The sequence below is a fragment of the Saccopteryx bilineata genome, chromosome 3, assembly GCF_036850765.1.
Source record: "Saccopteryx bilineata isolate mSacBil1 chromosome 3, mSacBil1_pri_phased_curated, whole genome shotgun sequence".
Taxonomy (NCBI): Eukaryota; Metazoa; Chordata; class Mammalia; order Chiroptera; family Emballonuridae; genus Saccopteryx; species Saccopteryx bilineata.
In genome coordinates, this window is record NC_089492.1 from 31,512,521 (window position 1) to 31,530,849 (window position 18,329).

At 32.4% G+C, this 18,329-nt stretch overlaps 1 protein-coding gene across 49 annotated transcripts in view; it reads right to left on the bottom strand.

Moving 5' to 3' along the window:
* RIMS2 (regulating synaptic membrane exocytosis 2) overlaps nucleotides 1-18,329 on the bottom strand; it is a 653,442-nt gene that overhangs the window by 186,953 nt on the left and 448,160 nt on the right. For 21 of the 49 annotated variants that reach the window (XM_066265865.1, XM_066265849.1, XM_066265867.1 and 18 more), the window contains one exon: nucleotides 12,146-12,178. The exons of 25 other annotated variants lie outside the window; for them this stretch is intronic. In XM_066265865.1, the coding sequence (XP_066121962.1) occupies nucleotides 12,146-12,178 (33 nt within the window). The remainder of the gene's footprint in view (nucleotides 1-12,145; nucleotides 12,179-18,329) is intronic. 3 more of the 49 variants (XM_066265855.1, XM_066265842.1, XM_066265881.1) reach the window with 1 other exon arrangement.

Consider the following 18,329-nt stretch of genomic DNA (forward strand, 5'->3'; position numbering starts at 1 on the left):
CTGGTCGCAGCAGAGCAACGCCCGGAGGGGCAGAGCATCGCCCCCTGGTGGGCAGAGCGTTGCCCCCTGGTGGGCGTGCCGGGTGGATCCCGGTCGGGCGCATGCGGGAGTCTGTCTGACTGTCTCTCCCCATTTCCAGCTTCAGAGAGGTACACACAAAAAAAGAAAAAGTACATTTTATCTTTTATTACGTAATTTTATCCATGTCGGCTAAATAAATATTACAAAATGATACTAAACTTTTTCATTTAATTAGTATCATTCTTAAGTTAGGGATAATTATTTATAATGAGAAAAGGAAATACTTAGCTATATGGATTTTAAATGGTATTTATGTGTGATATCAAGCTGTACTGATTGCTCCACAGATTCATCCAAAGATGATCATTGTTATTGGTCAAAGGTATGAGAATGACTACAGAGTGACTAATGTCGTATAGTCTAACACTTCCCCAGAATTCAAAGGAATACATTCTCAATGTTTCACTAATAGAATCATCTCATGAAATATTTCTGTTCAATGCTGAGAAGGAAGAGAAATAAGAATTATGGGATCACTCTCAGGGAAAGGATAGGATTAGATGAAGAGACATTAGGAAAGAGTAGCCTAAGTGAGAGGCTGTATTAAATTTCACTCAACTTTCCAAATACCCACATGATTTAGGCTATTACACTAGGGAGCCTAAATAAAACTGCAGACTAGATTGAGTTGGTCTCCACTGACATTAAATCTCCCTTTCTGAACTCTTCGCATCACACTCTCCTCTGTGACCTCTAGTATTGTTTTCTCATGTTGTTCTCTCCTGAATTCAGATTCTACCTTTCCTGCAAGCTTAAGACTCACATTTCTAGTTGTCTCCTAGTCATCCCCAATCAGTTACCTCTTCAGCACCTGGAACTAAGCTTGTCCAAAACGAGTTAAAATTACTTCTTATATCAGTATTTCTGCCTTTAGCTCTCATCAGTGAATATCCAAAACATCCTGAATATATTTCTTTGTTGACTGCCTTGCCTTACCTATTCTTAAAACTATCAAGCCTAAATTCTTTCCTTGATATTTCATGGTTAACCACCATTTTACCTCAAAATTTTATTCCTTTCTTTGTCTTCTAGCTTACCCACTGTAATCTTCTCTCTGTGTTTTGAAGCTATAGGCAAATCCCACTCATTACCAGGTCTCCCGGAGCCTTATTTTGGGAGAGGGGTTTGCTTTTAATTGCTTGGGATGTGTCAGAGGAGGTAAAATTTTCTAGTAGTATATATTCAGTACCACTTGGTAATATATAAAAATAATTCATTTTAATTTTGTGTAGTTTCAGTATCAAAAGTCAGATGTATAGAGGCATAATTAACATAAACCAAAATTCATATTATTTAGGTGCAAAGTTCTATGACATTTGACAAATGTATATAGTTATGCAACTTTGCCACAATCAAGTTACAGTGTATTTCTGTCACCTTAAAATTTTTTCTGGTGCTGCTTTGTTGCCAATCCTCTCCTGCCTGCTAGCCCGGATGACCACTGACCATCAGATTCTGCCTGCTTTTTTTTTTCCCTTCAATAATGTTTTCAGACCAAAATTTTACTGAAGTGAGACATGGGAAAGGAAACATAACAAAGCTTTAAAAAGTACGTAGTTAAAATTTAACGTTGTACAATTCAATACTAAATGTCCCTCCACAATTAAGTTCTTAACAACCATAAAACCTTCTACATGCCAGGAGTTGTACTAAGAACTTTGTATGTATTGTGATAATATCACTTAATCAGCCAAACTGTATGTGACAAGACTTATTATTTTCTCAATTATAATTAGAAAGTGTGTTCAAGGTCATATTAAACAATAGATGGCTATGAATGGTCTGTCTTACAAAATTTATAATCTGAAATAATTATCTATGATATGACTCACCTCTCTTCTCTCATAGACACACACACACACAAACGCCACACTGAACTCTCACTTCTTTCTCTTTTTCTAATGTCCTCTTCAGACAACTTTTTCTGTTGGTAATGCATCAACTTATTTAACTTACTTCCCTGAGCCCAAACTTAAGACTGTATTATGGCTGTTTTTAATCTTTAATTTTCTTTTTAGAGGTTCCTTCTGATTCTCATTCCTTTACTCTGATTGGTCTATTAACCTCCTTCACATTCTGCATGACCTTATAATTTATAATATTTTTCATTAATCCAATTACTTTCACTTATTGTTTTGTTTTCCATTAAATTTTACCTTTCTCATAATTAGTCCCACTCCTCACCTTTACTCACATCCTGTACGCCAACCTCTCAAACCTTCACACAGGCTGATAGGAAGAAACTATCACCTATAGAATAACGTTCTATTCAGTTAAATTATAACTTAAATTCCCTTGACAATTTTCTCCAAGGTAGCATTATTCATGCCAACTTACTGTCTTTCATATGAAACTTATCTTTCATGACAACTTGTTTTCTTTATAAATACAAGCGTACAAAGCTTTAAATGGAAAAAGAGGAAGAAAGTGATCCAAAACCAGTCATGTTATTTTTACCATGTTTTTTTTCCCCCCCATTTTTCCAAAGCTGGAAACGGGTAGGCAGTCAGACAGACTCCCACATGTGCCCGACCAGGATCCACCCGGTATGCCCACCAGGGGGCGATGTTCTGCTCCTCTGGGGCATCGCTCTGTTGCATCCAGAGCCATTCTAGCGCCTGAGGCAGAGGCCACAGAGCCATCCTCAGCGCCCGGGCCATCTCTGCTCCAATGGAGCCTCAGCTGCGGTAGAGGAAGAGAGAGACAGAGAGGAAGGAGAGGGGGAGGGGTGGAGAAGCAGATGGGCGCTTCCCCTGTGTGCCCTGGCCGGGAATTGAACCTGGGACTCCTGCACGCCAGGTCGACGCTCTATCACTGAGCCAACCGGCCAGGGCCAATTTTTACCATGTTTTAATGAGTACTTAGTAAGTATTGTGTACATGTTAATACTTACTGAAATAACTTGATTACTAATGACATTTTTTATATGTAACTGATCCTTTCAGGTCAAAAAGTTAAAAATGTATTTTTATCATAACTACCATCCAGAGCTATATTTTATTAATTTCTCTACAAATCTTAAATATTTAAAACTCTTATCTGTCACCAACACTTAAATATCTTTTCAGAAAAAAAAATTTAGAGCAAAAATTATTTTCCTTTTTTGAGTGTTAATGCCCTTACTTTATCTTCTATTGATCGTTACGGATCCTCAACATCTCTGGTTTTTTCCTTTGGCTTAGTTAAAATATCATCTCTCTAGAAAAAATTCCTAGATTACTCTATTTAAAATAACTCCTTCCCCACTAAAGTCATACTAGGTTACATAGGAATTTCTAATAGCACTTATAACTATATAAACTTACCTTGTTCAGTGACTATTTTCTTTCCTAAGAATATAATTTTATACGATGAGAAAGACCTGTGTGTCTTTGTCACTGTACTTTCCCCAGCACCTAGAATAAGGTGAGGCTGTAGATATTTGTTGAACAAATGAATTTTTAAGATGTGAAGTACTTTTATATCACTGAAATAAAAATTTCAAGAATAACCTATTTATATAAGCCAATAATGTTATATAATAGCTTAGTATGCCATTATGATACCTAGAGAAGACTTGAGTCTAGCATAACCAAAATTACTTGGGTACTTTATAAAGATATTGTAATAGACTCTGCTTTAGATTTTTATTGTCATCTTTTCATTTCATTATTTCAAAGACTCATTTTCATTATTTACACATTAAACTTGGAATTTACTATAATTCTGATGTGTGTGTTAGAAATACTTTTTTTTTAAGTGTGAGGAGGGGAGATAGAGACAGACTCCCACATGTGCCCCAACTGGGATCCTCCTGGCAACCCCATCTGGGGCTGATGCTTGGACCAACCGAGCTAACCCTCAGTGCCTGGGGCTGCTGCTTAAACCAACTGAGCCACTGGCTGTGAGAGGAGAAGAGAAAAAGAAGGGGGAGGGGGAGAGAAGCAGATGGTCACTTCTCTGGTGTGCCTTGACAGGGGGATAGAACCCATGTTTGCCCACAGGGCTGACACTCTATCCATTGAGCAAACCATCCAGGGGCTAGAAATATCTTTACGAGAAGAAATTTGAATAGCTTGAATGAATCATAACATGTAAAAAATGTTATTTTGAATATCTGCCAGACACTTTATAAAAAATATCTCTAATCTTTAAAATAGCATTTCAGTCCTATATGACAAAAATGGTAGCTCAACTTTTTTATTTTTTAGGCATTTTTGATTGTTTGTTTTTGCTTTCTTGTGAAATAGAATTTTTTTATCTTGGCAGATCATTTGTTTTTATTCTTCTATTGACTGAAAGTAAACACATATATATACACACAAATTATTAATTCTCTTTTACTAATGAATACACTGAAACTTGAAGAAATTAAGAATACTTAAGATTACAGAGGGCTTCAAATCTCATACTTTACTGCTCATCAAAATGCTTCTTTATCAGGCAATAGAGAAAAAACATTACTTGTTTGATTATTCTTCAAAAGAAGCATAATTCTTTTTTAAAAAATGTCTTGTTTCTCGTGCTATAAATAAATAACTTGTTAATAAGTATAGTCTAATGCTCAGCTCTACCATAAAAATGTTTTTTTCTGAATTTTAAACAATCCTCTAGATGGGTTGATTATCTGAACTCCTCAGTAGTTCACTGTTTATAGATTATTGTTGCTATATTGAATTTTAATTCAAAACTATTGCAAAACCTATAATTTTGCTAAAAACAAGCATAAATCGTAAGTAAAAAGCTGAGTATATTTGCTTACTATAATAAACTTTTGGTATATTTTTAATAGTAATTAATAGTTAACATATTTTGATTATCTAGTCTGGAGAAAAGTCTAATAAATTCTTTACAAATATTTTCATTTTTCTCAAAATTACAAAACACATAGAAATAATTATTTCTAATTTACATGTAAATGAAATTATTCAATAATATGGTTGTATATGTATCATTTATTTAGCCACTTCTCCATTATTTAACATTCACGGCAGCATTCTCTTCATTGCTACAAAAAATGCTTTAGTGAAATTTTATCTATATACTTTTATCTGAATCTCTATGTCCACCAGGACAAAAGTCTGTGAATATTTTTAAAGCTCTAGATTAATATTGAAAAATTGCTTTAAAAATTAAATTATGCTGTCACTTTATTTTTTTTACCATACTCTTACCATCATTAAAATGTTTTTTAAGCCTGACCTGTGGTGGCGCAGTGGATAAAGCGTAAACCTGGAAACACTGAGGTTGCCGGTTCAAAACCCTGGCTTGCCTGGTCAAGGCACATATGGGAGTTGATGCTTCCTGCTCCTCCCCTTTCTCTCTCTCTCTCTCTCTCTCTCTCTCTCTCTCTATCTATCTCCCCCCATCCTCTCTAAAATGAATAAATAAATAAAATTAAAAAAAAAAAGAAAAAGAAAAAGATTTTTTTAAAAAAAATGTTTTTTAATAGGTAAAACACAGTATCTCATTTTAGGAAAAGTTGTTTATTTGATCATTAAAATAAATTTTAATATAGTTACTGACCACTACATTTCTTATTTAATAAAATGTCTGTATGTACATGTGTTTTCCCATTCTTCTATTAGAGATTTGTAGGATATATATTCTGTTTGTCAGAGTGACACAGGTCCTAAGACTCTGAATACTCTGAGTTATTGCAGATATGTTTCCCAATGTGTTGTTTGCCCTATAGATTTTGATGCCAATTTTCATATTCTGAAGTCTATACCTGCTACATTGTAGTCAAGATTTTCTTTAATATATATATATTTCTTTCATTGCTTTTACTCTTAAGCTTTTTTTTTTCAGAGAAAAGCTCTTTTCTGCTTTCTTTAAAACATAATTAACCCCTTAATCTAACTTACTGGATGTTAATTTATTGTGGTAATCATTTCACAGTATATACATATTCAAATCATTATGTTGTAACCTTAAACTAATAAAATGTTATATGTTAATTTTATCTTAAAAACTAAAAAAAGTTTTTTAATTAAAAAAATTTTAAAGCATTATAATTACAACACAAAGATATGCTACTTTTTTCTCATTGTATTTTTACTGTTTGAAATCTATTCAATTTGTGTTGTTAAGCTTTTAAAATTAACATTACTGGTTACCAGGCAGACTAATCGATTATTCTGAAAAAGTAGTTTTTTTAACATATTTCATAAACCTTTGATGTAGCACAGAGCCAGCTGTAATAATACTGTAATAATTAATTAACATAATAACAATAATTTATATCTAATAATTTATGTCAGGGATTACTAAGACAAAATATCTTTAATTTTTGAGATCTCCTTATGAATAAAACTTATTCATTTGCAGAAGCACTTAAGATCATCAGATACTCTCAACCAGGTTAGTAAGTAATTCTGAAAATTTGCATAGTTGAAACTTGAATTTAAAAACATGAGCAGTTGTTGTTTTCTAACTTACCAAATAGTATAAGGTCTACTGGAAAGTTCTGTCCATTTCTATCACAACAAGTTTTGACACATAAGTACATGTTTATTTGGCACATGTGTGCCTCTCTATTTTTATCACTTAATGTATACATACTGATGTAGCAAATTAACTAAAACAAAGTTGATTCACATTAGTCTTATGTGTGAAGCAAAGTTCATTTATGCCACTGTAATTTTTACGAATTTCAACAAGGAAGAAATGCTACAGAAGCATGTAGAAATTTATTGAAAGTGTTTGGTGAAGGAATAATACTGACGACTATCACTTGTTTTTGTCCTAACTAAATTTTTTGAAGTGCAAAAAATTCAAAAATGAAGAAGATATCAAACAAGCACTGGTTCAATTTTTCTCATCAAAAGATAAAACAGCCCTGGCCGGTTGGCTCAGCGGTAGAGCGTCGGCCTAGCGTGCAGAGGACCCGGGTTTGATTCCCGACCAGGGCACACAGGAGAAGCGCCCATTTGCTTCTCCACCCCTCCGCCCCGCTTTCCCTCTCTGTCTCTCTCTTCCCCTTCCGCAGCCAAGGCTCCATTGGAGCAAAGATGGCCCGGGCGCTGGGGATGGCTCTGTGGCCTCTGCCCCAGGCGCTAGAGTGGCTCTGGTCGCAACATGGCGACGCCCAGGATAGGCAGAGCATCGCCCCCTGGTGGGCGGAGCGTCGCCCCTGGTGGGCGTGCCGGGAGGATCCCGGTCGGGCGCATGCGGGAGTCTGTCTGACTGTCTCTCCCTGTTTCCAGCTTCAGAAAAATGAAAAAAAAAAAAAGATAAAACATTTTTCAAAAATGGGATATACAAATTGCCCTCACACTGGCAAGAAATCATTAATAATAATGGCAATTATATTATTTAATAAAGTTTATTGACGGTAAGAAAAATTTGTATTTTGTTTTATTCCAAAAACGGACAGAACTTTCCGGTAGACCTTATATTAAAACAAATCTCTTTTGTATTATTAGCTCTCTTTCAAATGGTCTCTAAAATTTGTTTTATAATTACCTAAGAAAATGAAATTGTCATATATAATTTCCTAAGAGTAAGAAAAGGAAGTGTAAACCTTAATAAAGCTCACTACTTCTCACTTAAAAAAAACTTGACTATAATTTGCAACATTGACTAAAATCAATGTTTTGTTGCTTCAAAATGTGTGATCTACTCCATTCCTCCAGTCATTTTGTAGAATTATGTTGCAGTGACTATACTGGGACATTTTCACACAAATGAAGATCCTATAATTGTGGTGTAAAACATAAACATATACTTCCATCCAATATGTCGGGGAAAAGACTAGGCTAAGTTTCCACCACAATTCAGCTAAATTATTAATAGATTGTGCTAACAGAAAAAAATACCAACTTACATATTCATTAGAAATGTGAACGCTTAAGGTATTACATTTTATTGGTCACACACTCCAGTGATTTTTGCAAAGCTTAACTTCATGTAACTTATTAAACAAGTGAAATCCATTCTGATTTGCCTGCTATAAAATTTACTGCTTTCTCTTCTAAAATTAGTTTCTTTTTTCCAGAAGCTTTTATTACCTTCTCTACCATTCTTTCTCTACTCTTATGTCCTTTGAAACAGACTGTAGTGGCACAGTGAATAGAGCATTGACCTGGAATGCTGCGGTTGCTGAGGTGGATGGTTGAAAACCCTAGGCTTGCCCGGTCAAGGCACATACAAGAAACAATCAATGAACAACTAAAGTGAAGCAACTACAAGTTGATGCTTCTCTCTCTCACTCTTCCTCTCTCAATGAAAAAAAAAGGAGAAAAGAAAGCAAACCTCACTCTGAAAGAGAATGCACTCATCTTCATTTATCTCTGGGCTTAGGGGAGTGTGTGGAATCCTAAATCAGTGTTAGTTAATACAGACCAAGTCCCAACTTAACAGTATTAAAGGCCTGCAATGAGAACTAAGAAAACACACTCTCTAGCTTCCTCATGCCAGGGAAAAGGATTATAGAGCTATAACTACAACTACACTTTTAAACTTGACACTAAGAAAGGCTTCAAATTATGTTTAGTTAACAATTAAAAATAATTTAGACCTAACAGTTGAATACCATAAAGTTACCTTCCCTCCATAAATTCAACCAGTTCACATACATCTTAGGTGCCATTTATTCTTTTTTGTAAGAAAGGTTGCTTCTTCTATAATCTTCTCTTTCAATCTTTAAACTCCCTCCACTACTTTCCCTTAAGCTTTATGCATATGAAGATTTCTTTGTCTAACCTGTTGAACTCCTTCTTCCCAAACTTAGCTTAAATTCCTTATTTTTCTTCCTTTTCCTAGCATCTGTCCTTTTATCTTAAACATTTCCAATCTGTACTGTTAACTGATTTTTCCAACATTACCTACAGACACATATCCTCATTTTTTCCACTGTGGATTCTAAAACCCGATTCCTTTCACTTAAATCTTTTATGTCTTCGGTGTTATCATCACAGAATGCTCACTTCATCCCTAAGCTGCATGAAAATTTGATCCTTCAAGAACACTACCTCTTACAGAGACATTTTCAGGGGAAACTTCTCAAAATTCTCTACCTTAAATACTACAGAAGACTGAAAGTTTTAAGCATTCTTCCAGGTCTGCATAGCTGCTTCCCCATGTTTGCCTTTTTAATTTCATGTAAAATCTACTCCTTTAGGTTCATACCATTAAACTTCCTTGGACAAGAGTGTGGTGTTTACCGGGGGTGGGGAGGGGAAGGGAGGAAATGGGGGGAGAGGAAAGGCACAAAGAAAACCAGATAGAAGGTGATGAAAGACTATATGACTTTGGATGATGGGTATGCAACATAATCAAATGTCAAAATAACCTGGACATGTTTTCTCTGAACCTATGTACCCTGATTGATTAATGTCACCCCATTAAAATTAATTAAAAAAAGCTTCCTTGCTGTTATTGTCTACTTCCTAGAATTTTCTTCTTTGCTTTTCTGTCAACGTTACGCCTTCAGTGACTTCAATGCTTAAACAGTATAAAAATCCTAGCATCAAAGTGTGCTGCTCTCCTTGCCTTCCCAAACTGTAATCCATGCTCCATCTCAGAAACTCATTCCCAAGACCAAATCCTGTGTCTTTAAATTATTTGGACTCACCTAATATCTGAGAATTCTAAACTTCATTAAATCAATCTCTGGAAATAACCTTCTCCATTTGCTTCCATGAGCCTTCAATCTCTACAAATTCCAGTTCTTTCCTTGAAGCCCTTCTCTTCTAGTTCAAGGAAAACTCTGAATCTAAATAATATTTAACAAGACAGCATGATTTAACATGACAAGCATCTTCCCTAATCTATCTTGAAAATCATGTAAACCACTTTCCTTGCCAGACACAATAAACATTCCCATCCTCTGTTTCTTACTACTGTAACTGCCCATAAACATCCAACCTTAGTTCCCAAGGATTAATTGGCTACTAAGCCAATTACACAATCTTAGAGAATCAATGCCATCACAAATTTAAGTTTTTCACTTAAGTTGTCACCATTCTATGCATCTTTGGTGAACTTCCTGTTCCCTCCCCCATAGTACTCACTCTTAATTTTATAATTTCTCCAAGCCATCAGGAAACCTTCATTTTTTTTTTTAAGATCTCCCTTACCTTCTCTTCAATGTGGCTTCCTGCCTCCATAACTTTACTAAAATCAATCAAGCAAAGATCGTTATTAATTAGCTTATCATGTAACAACATATTTGTCTTCCTCTGGGATTTTTATATGTTGAGTATACCCTTCTTGAAGCACTTCACTTCTTTGAATTGTGTCCTTTTTCTGATATCTTATTGTCTTTGAATGGTTCTTTTCAACCTAGTTTTCTGGCTTTTGTTCTTTCATTCACTCCTTCAATGTAAATAAATGTTGATGGCCCCTGAATTATGATTCTTGGCATTCTCCTTATGCTTCATATGATTCTGGCAATTCCATCACTCCTATGGAATTAGTTAAATGCTGATACTCTAATTTCTGTTTTTAGTCCAGACTTCTCTCCTGAGTTGAGACCAAACATCCAATTAACTCCATTAGATATTTATACCTGATTTTCTACAGAAAACTCAACTCATCAGCAAACTACACTGTTTATTTATTATTTTATTTATTTATATTTCCCAATTACAGTTTACATTCAATATTATTTTGTGTTAGTTTCTTCGGTGTACTGCATAGTGGTTAGGCAATCATTTACTTTACAAAGTGTCCCCTTGATATTGCTGTACCCAAATAGCCCCATTACAATATTATTGACTGTATTTCTTATGCTCTACTTTACATCCCCATGACTATTTTGTAAGTATCAATCTTTTATTGCCCCCTAAAACTTATATTCCCTATCTTGATAAAACATATCACTATCTATCCAAATATTTCAGTGACCTGCGATTATCTTATTCCTCCTTTTCCTGCATCGATGATATCTAATCTGTAACTAAGCCTTATAGATTCTACATCTTTGAATAACTTTTCCATGTACCAACTGCCTCTATTGCTACCTTGATTTAGCCCATTACCATCTCTTAACTGATAGATGCAATATCCTCACAAATGATCTTTCTCCATATGTGGCTCAAATATACACATTTTTATATAGCTTCTAATCTTTCAGAAACAAATACCCGATCTTATTCCTCCCCTACTTTATATGCTTCAATAATCTACATAATTTCAGAAACCTTCTCTGCTTTTTAAAAAATGCTTCTGAATCATTTTGCCTATGTTGTTTCCTCTGCCTGAAATATTCTCTACACATGAGGCCAACATCTTTCTAGTTTTTAACACTCAACTCAAGAGTCATCTCTTCCTTGAAGTCTTTTTTGATCTAATATCCACTCTTTTCAGGTAAAAATGATCAAATTTTGTGATTTCATTGAAATATATATATTTTTCTCATAGTAGCTGTAATATTATTGTTTACTTGTTAACTCACACTAGAATAGCCCACAAAGATGGGAGCTATTTTGTGCCCTGTTATTTCAAGCACCTAGAACAGTACCACACAGCATGTGCCTAATAAATGAGTGTTGAATGAAGGTTCAAATTTTAGTTCAAGTGTTACTTCTTCCATGAAGACTTTCTGACCATCTAGTTAAAACAAATTTTATTTGGCTTTATCTTTGTTAGAGTCATCCATATTGGCACACAAACATAGTATGTTTCCTACATATTTTAACTCATTGATGTAGATAGCTTGTTTAGGGCATGTATTAGGTCTTTAGTATTTTCTACAGTCCAGCACATTGCTGAATTCATGATAGAAATACTTTTGTTATCATGAAAAAAACATTGAAATCAAGTTTTAAGTAGAAAATATACTGAGGAATGAATTATAATTAAATTAATATAATCTATCTGGTTGACACTCTGTACCCTGTTATGGTAAAATACATAAATACATATTATATAAAGTTTAATCATTTTATTTTCATCCATTTAATTGGAGTAGTTATTGTTAAAAGCTGACTACACAACTACCTAAAATGAAAATGCCTGCAAGATTTACATTTGTTATATTAGAGGAGAATAAAAAATTAAATAGAGATAGTAGAAAATTTCTAAGACAAGTTAGATAAATGAAAGAAAATCACAAAGAGAAGCAGTAGAAGAGACAGACCTGCATGTCTTCTCCTTGTGGAGTCCACTTCTTCTGTGGTCACATCGTGTAATGGACAGACATAGACAAAGGAGATGAGTGTGAGTGCATGTACTCAAAAGGTAAAAAGTGACACTGAAGGAAAGAGCCCCATTCATTTTGAGAAAGAATCCTGTGTATAATGGTAGGGAAGATAAAATCAAACACAAACCATATTTTAAGAAAGAAACAACGGAAGAACTGATGGTGAATTGGTTAAGCTATTATGGGTTAGAAGAACAAGAAAAATAAAGTTAGTATAGAAAAAAAAGAGAATTCAAAAGTTTTGAATTATTTTTGGACAGCTCATCTTGAACACTGGTGCTGAAGGAAAATGCCATTAGTAAAAAGTTCTGTTCCTCAGTCCATTTAAGACCTGTGAAAATGCTTTCAGGATTTTTAGTTATCATAAAGAATAAAATTTAATTGAAACATCTTCAAAAGGGCAATAAAAGTAGTTCCAACAGATTTTATGCCTTTTAAATCCCCCAATTTGATCAGTGTGTACATAAAAATAAAGTATGGCCATCAGGCCAATATTTCACTAAATTACTTCAGTACAGTAAAATATTATCATAAAATATTACAAAGAGGAACAAATATAATAAAATTCATATAAAAAGAGTAGCTGAAAGAGATGGTTTTATTTAGTTATTAAAAATTGAAATTAACCTTCAATTTAAGCAAATTTTCTTTGATCAGAATCCCTTATAATGCTTATTTATTAAGAACATTTTTATAGACAACACATAACAGGTCATTGATGTTTCTATTCAAATTTGCCCATCCTAATCCAACATCTACTTTAACTGACATGGCACACAGTTTGGAAACATTATTTCCCCATTGCCAGTAGAAAAGTTCAAAGACAATTTACACAGTAATTGAAAGCAGGAAATGTCTGCTAAATTCAGCATCCAAAATTTTTTTATCCAAAGAAATTAGTGTGTTAGTTATTAGTATGATTGACATAGATAAACAATGTAGTAAAAAACTGAAATCTCTTATTTTAATTACCTACTTAACTTTGAATAAAGAATCACAAAATTTTTAAATAAAAATTCCACATTCACTTTTGCAATAGTTGTATCACAGTTATTAAATGATTTATAGAAAACCATATTCTACCAAAGTATACTTGAAATATTGAAATTAAAACTTTTGAGAGCATTCTTTCCTATAAGAAATAAATCTATTTTCTTGAATAGTGAGAAAATGAGAACTTTCTACTAAGAAAAAAATAGGATAAACATGGACAATTTTTTTCTTAGAAAAAAGAAATATTAGTATGAATTATGGAGAACTGTAAAAGGATGATACATTTTGAAACTTAACAATGTAATTTTGATTATTATACAAGCATATCTTTGATCTATCAAAATTAGACACTAAATCCCATAATTATAGTACAACCTAAACTCTGCTCATAGGATTAACTACTAGAAAAGTACTGTCCTCCTGAAAGGTACTCAAGCATTAATATGATATATGCCATATTTTCTTTTCAATCGCCAGTCCACCCATTCTCAAAGAAAAGATAGAAAAACCACAACATATATATCTATATATAGATATATTTCTATACCTATTTCTATATATTTAGTTGACATCATAGGTTAGCTGAATTGTATCATATTTTGCATTATTTCTTCTATGCAAAATTTCCCTGCAGACATATTTATCATACTGCTAAAATAGTTTGCTCACATGTTAAAAAATATTATAAATTGGATAAAATAACTACTTAAACATATTCCATCTCTAAGGAAACTTTTTTTCCCCCAGAAAACATAAAACAACAAATAAATGAAGTTTCTTTCTCTACCTAGTATTTTCCTGTACTTTGGATTATTTTATAACAGCACTGCAGCAATATTTTCCATATTATACAAATTCAAAACATTCAAAATTCTTTCAACCTATTCATTAATTTATTATAGAGAGTAAATGAGACACATAGAGTTCAAGTGACTTACCCAAGGTCACAAAACAAGTTCAGTGGCAGAACCAGAAATAGAACAGAGGTCTCCTGATTACCAGGTCAATTTTCTTTCTACTAGATGCTAGATGACCCAATAAAAACATGTGAAATAAAAAGTCAACCAAGGAAAAAACAAAAAATCTCTCCCGGTGATACCTGAATTTGACATTTTATTATATAGTATTTAATTAGAATGTTTTTAAAAAAAGGTACATGCTAAAGTGTGCAAGTAAATTCATAAGTGCATTTACTCTTGTGAGGAATATGGTAACACTTAGCATCAATACTTTAATATTTTTTAAAATTATAAAAAAATTTTGTTATATAAAAATATTAGTGTGAAATACTTGGCAATGATCTCACTACCAACAGAAAGTGCCTATTAAATCATTTTTATCATTTATGTGAATATGATCCATTAATAGATCTTAACTAATTTTATACAAAATAATTGAACTTTAATTAGCAAATAAAACATTCATTTAAATCATAAAATCCCAACATATAACTTAGTTATACCAAAAATATTAAAATATTTTTTATCTTTCTGTGGTTGCAGTATTTTATTAGAAGTATTAAAACAGCTTTTTTTTGAAAAAAATTAACTAATATCATTTAAAGAGCCATATCTTATTTAAATGGTAATATAAATAAAATGTAAAGACTTATTTCACATAAATTACTATAATAAATCACAGAATTAAGAAGCTAAAAGTACCCCCTCCACTCTTCCTATCACCCTATTTTTCCTTTAATCATCACTTTGCCACATTCATTCTACTTTTCAGTGCTATTAAAGGCACTTTAATGGTTTATTTACCCAATAACTTGTTAGAGTGATTAAGAATAGTAAAAGTATATCCTGTCTTAGGTGTCAATTACTGTCACAACTATGGCTGGATCTTAGTTTTAGACTTAGTAATTATAAAGACTTTGTAAAGAAAATGCACAGTATTTTTTTTGTTTATTCTACCAAATAAAATATAAAAAAGAAATAAAATATTTTCATATAAAATACTGAAACAGATTATATGAATATAATAAATAATTCAAGCAGTATTTCATTACTTATAGTAAGTTATTTTTGAACAAATAGTATTAAATTAAAGGTATCATCAAGGTGTAAGTTATGAAAAAATTGGCTTTTAAAGAATTAAAGTAGTATAACATATTTATGCATATAAAAGTTGTCTGTACTAGTCCTTAAAATAAAAACAATCTACTGAAGATAAGCTGATACATAAAATAATCATTTCTATTATTATTTGGTTAGTTCATGAGAATAACATAACAGATTTTATGTAAAATTTTATGTGAACCAAAATTTTTCCCTTGCCAATATAACATATTAACTATTATATTTCAACTGAAAATATCAATTCAAAGAAAAACAATAGTCAGTAATCAATTTAATTTAAAAAGTCACATACAAGGGGCACAAATACAGTTTTTAACAAGGGTGTATGATACTATTTGAAACTTTGTTGATTGGCTAATGTTTCTATTTACCAACATTTAGAACAGGAGCAAACATTTGTTTAAAAGATTCCTGACAGTGAAAGAGAATCCTCATGACTCTAAGCACATATTAGAACTTTCATAAAATTAAAAGCTGATCATATTATGAAGGCTTTTTAAAGGTCACAGTAGTCTTAGAATATTTACGTGGAGGCAGGAAAGAAACCTTTCAAAATGAACCCTAAATAAGCACCTACTTAGTAGGAGAAACTCAATAATACAAAGATCAGGATAGACTTAGAATATAAAAACAATATTTTTACCAAGTTTACTGATTTCAAACAAAAACTTCTTTACTGTGACAAAAAGTTGAAAAACGTATCAATCCAAGTATTTGAATTTATTTTTAAAACTAATTATAACTTCCCATAATTTGTCAGCAAACATAAAATTATTGAATATTTACAATAATTTTATCTATTAAAATAAGCAAGGAACAATACTTCAAAACATTTTTCTATTTTTAAAGCTCACTAAAAAAGTTTCTTTTAAATGTCTTCTTTCTTATTCCTAGCTGTTCTTTCTTGTTTTTCTTGATTCTATCCTTGAAGTCTGATATGTAATGAAATTTTAAACACAGACGAAAAGAGTATGTTTGAGAAAGTTTAAAATAATTGATTTTCAAACTATAGTATACAATTTATTATTTAAAAAACTGTCACTAAAGTATAAAATTCTGGTCTAAAAAACTTATCTGCATGTTCAGAAAAAACAAAATCAACTTTATAAAGTTCCATTAGTTAATTGGTGTTGTATAAAATACTTACTTGGTATTACATCACTTTTTTCTATTTAAAATAAAAGACATTAATTTTACAACAATCCAGAAATAATTAGAAATGACCAACCTGCTCATATTGATCAGGAGCAACCTTAATTATTTTTTTCCAAGCTAAAAGGTTTAGATTGCACCTAATTAGAAGACTAATTTAGAATACAGATTGAAACTGTAGTAAATTGTTTTTACTTTTAAAACATTTCAAACTGGGCAACAATTACTCAAGAAATACTCAAGAAAAAAAATTAAAAAAATAAAATTCACTAATAAAATACATACATCTTTGAATATTTATTTTTCTTTAGTTAAATTTTATAAAACATAACTTCAAAGGTAGAACTAGTAAAAAAGTCTTTATCTTCACTACAGTTACAGATCCATAAAGAATACAATATAGAAAAGTCCTCATTGAAAAAAATTAAAGTACCGGTAGTAACTAACCTCTATAGTATAGTATATACTATACGTATAATATAGTAATTAATAAAAGCTCACTAGGCCCTGGCCAGTTTGCTCAGTGGTAGAGTGCTGGCCTGGTATGTGGATGTTCTGGTTTGATTCCCAATCAGGGCACACAGGAGAAGCGCCTGTTTCTCCACCCCTGTCCCTCTTGTTTCTCTCTCCCCCTCTCTCTTTTCCCCTCCACAGCCATGGCTCAATTGGAGTGAGTTGGCCTCGGGCACTGAGGATGGCTCCATGGTCTCTACCTCAGGAATTAAAACGATCTCAGTTGCTGAGCAATGGACCAATGCCCAATGCCCCAGATGGGCAGAGTATCACCACTTATTGGGCTTGCCTAGTTGATCCCAGTCTGGGTGAATGGGGAGAGTCTGTCTCTGCCTTCCCTCTTCCCATTGAATCATAATAATAAAAAAGATTGATATAGCATAAGTCATATAATGTTAAATCTAGTGGCTTCTGCACACAAGATGTTATAGTAAGTAGTAGATCATAACTCATTACTTTGAATATTTTCAATTTCAAAAAAACCATACAATCGCATAGTAAGTAATTCAGCAGTGTTTCACTGCCCTCAGTTTTCCAGAGAAACACATTTTGCAGATAAGAGCAAGATATGTAGCATTGTCATGGCTTCAGGGTAACTACACTAAGGATAGTAGCTATATCAATCCAAGAATTTCCTAAATATAGCATAATTTACACTTAGATAACAACAAAGCAAGGAGGATAATCCTTTCACAAATAGAAGCAATTAATCATCAAACATTAGAAATCATTTAAATTACATCTCAAAGTAGATTCTGAACAATTTAGTTCCAAGAGTTTCTTGTTTTAGAAGAACTGAGAAACTATCAGTTCTAAAACATTCATTCAGTCTAACTGAAGTTAGCTTTCCTACCAGACTTTTTTGTAGGATGAGTTTAAGAAGAATATGAAATAAAATATTTTATGTACAAATATGTTTTTTTCTCAGAAGTATTTTCATTTACTATAAGAACAGGTAAACTCTAAGTGAAAATTATAATAAAAAGTTCAATAGATTAAACATGTTTTTTATGTTTAATAACAATGCATTATTATAGACTACAGTATTCTAGTTTAGAATTAGATTGCTCATTGAAAAAAATAAACACCAAATTTGCCATGTGCATATATCACTGATTTGCATTAAGAATGTTTTGTTAATTTATGGCCTAAACTAAATTTAATCCACATTCCACATCAGGAAGACATTTACTGGTTCACGCTAAACATTATCTATAAAACCTGGAGTTTAAAATCACTTGATTTTAAGTAAACCTGTATTTTAAGCTCACACCGAAGATATTAATCTGATAAATACCATTCTTTTTCCCAGAGATCTTCATCTATCCTACTGTCAATCCAGTTAGCAATACTAAAAGTAAGTCCTCTTTTAGTGATTATTT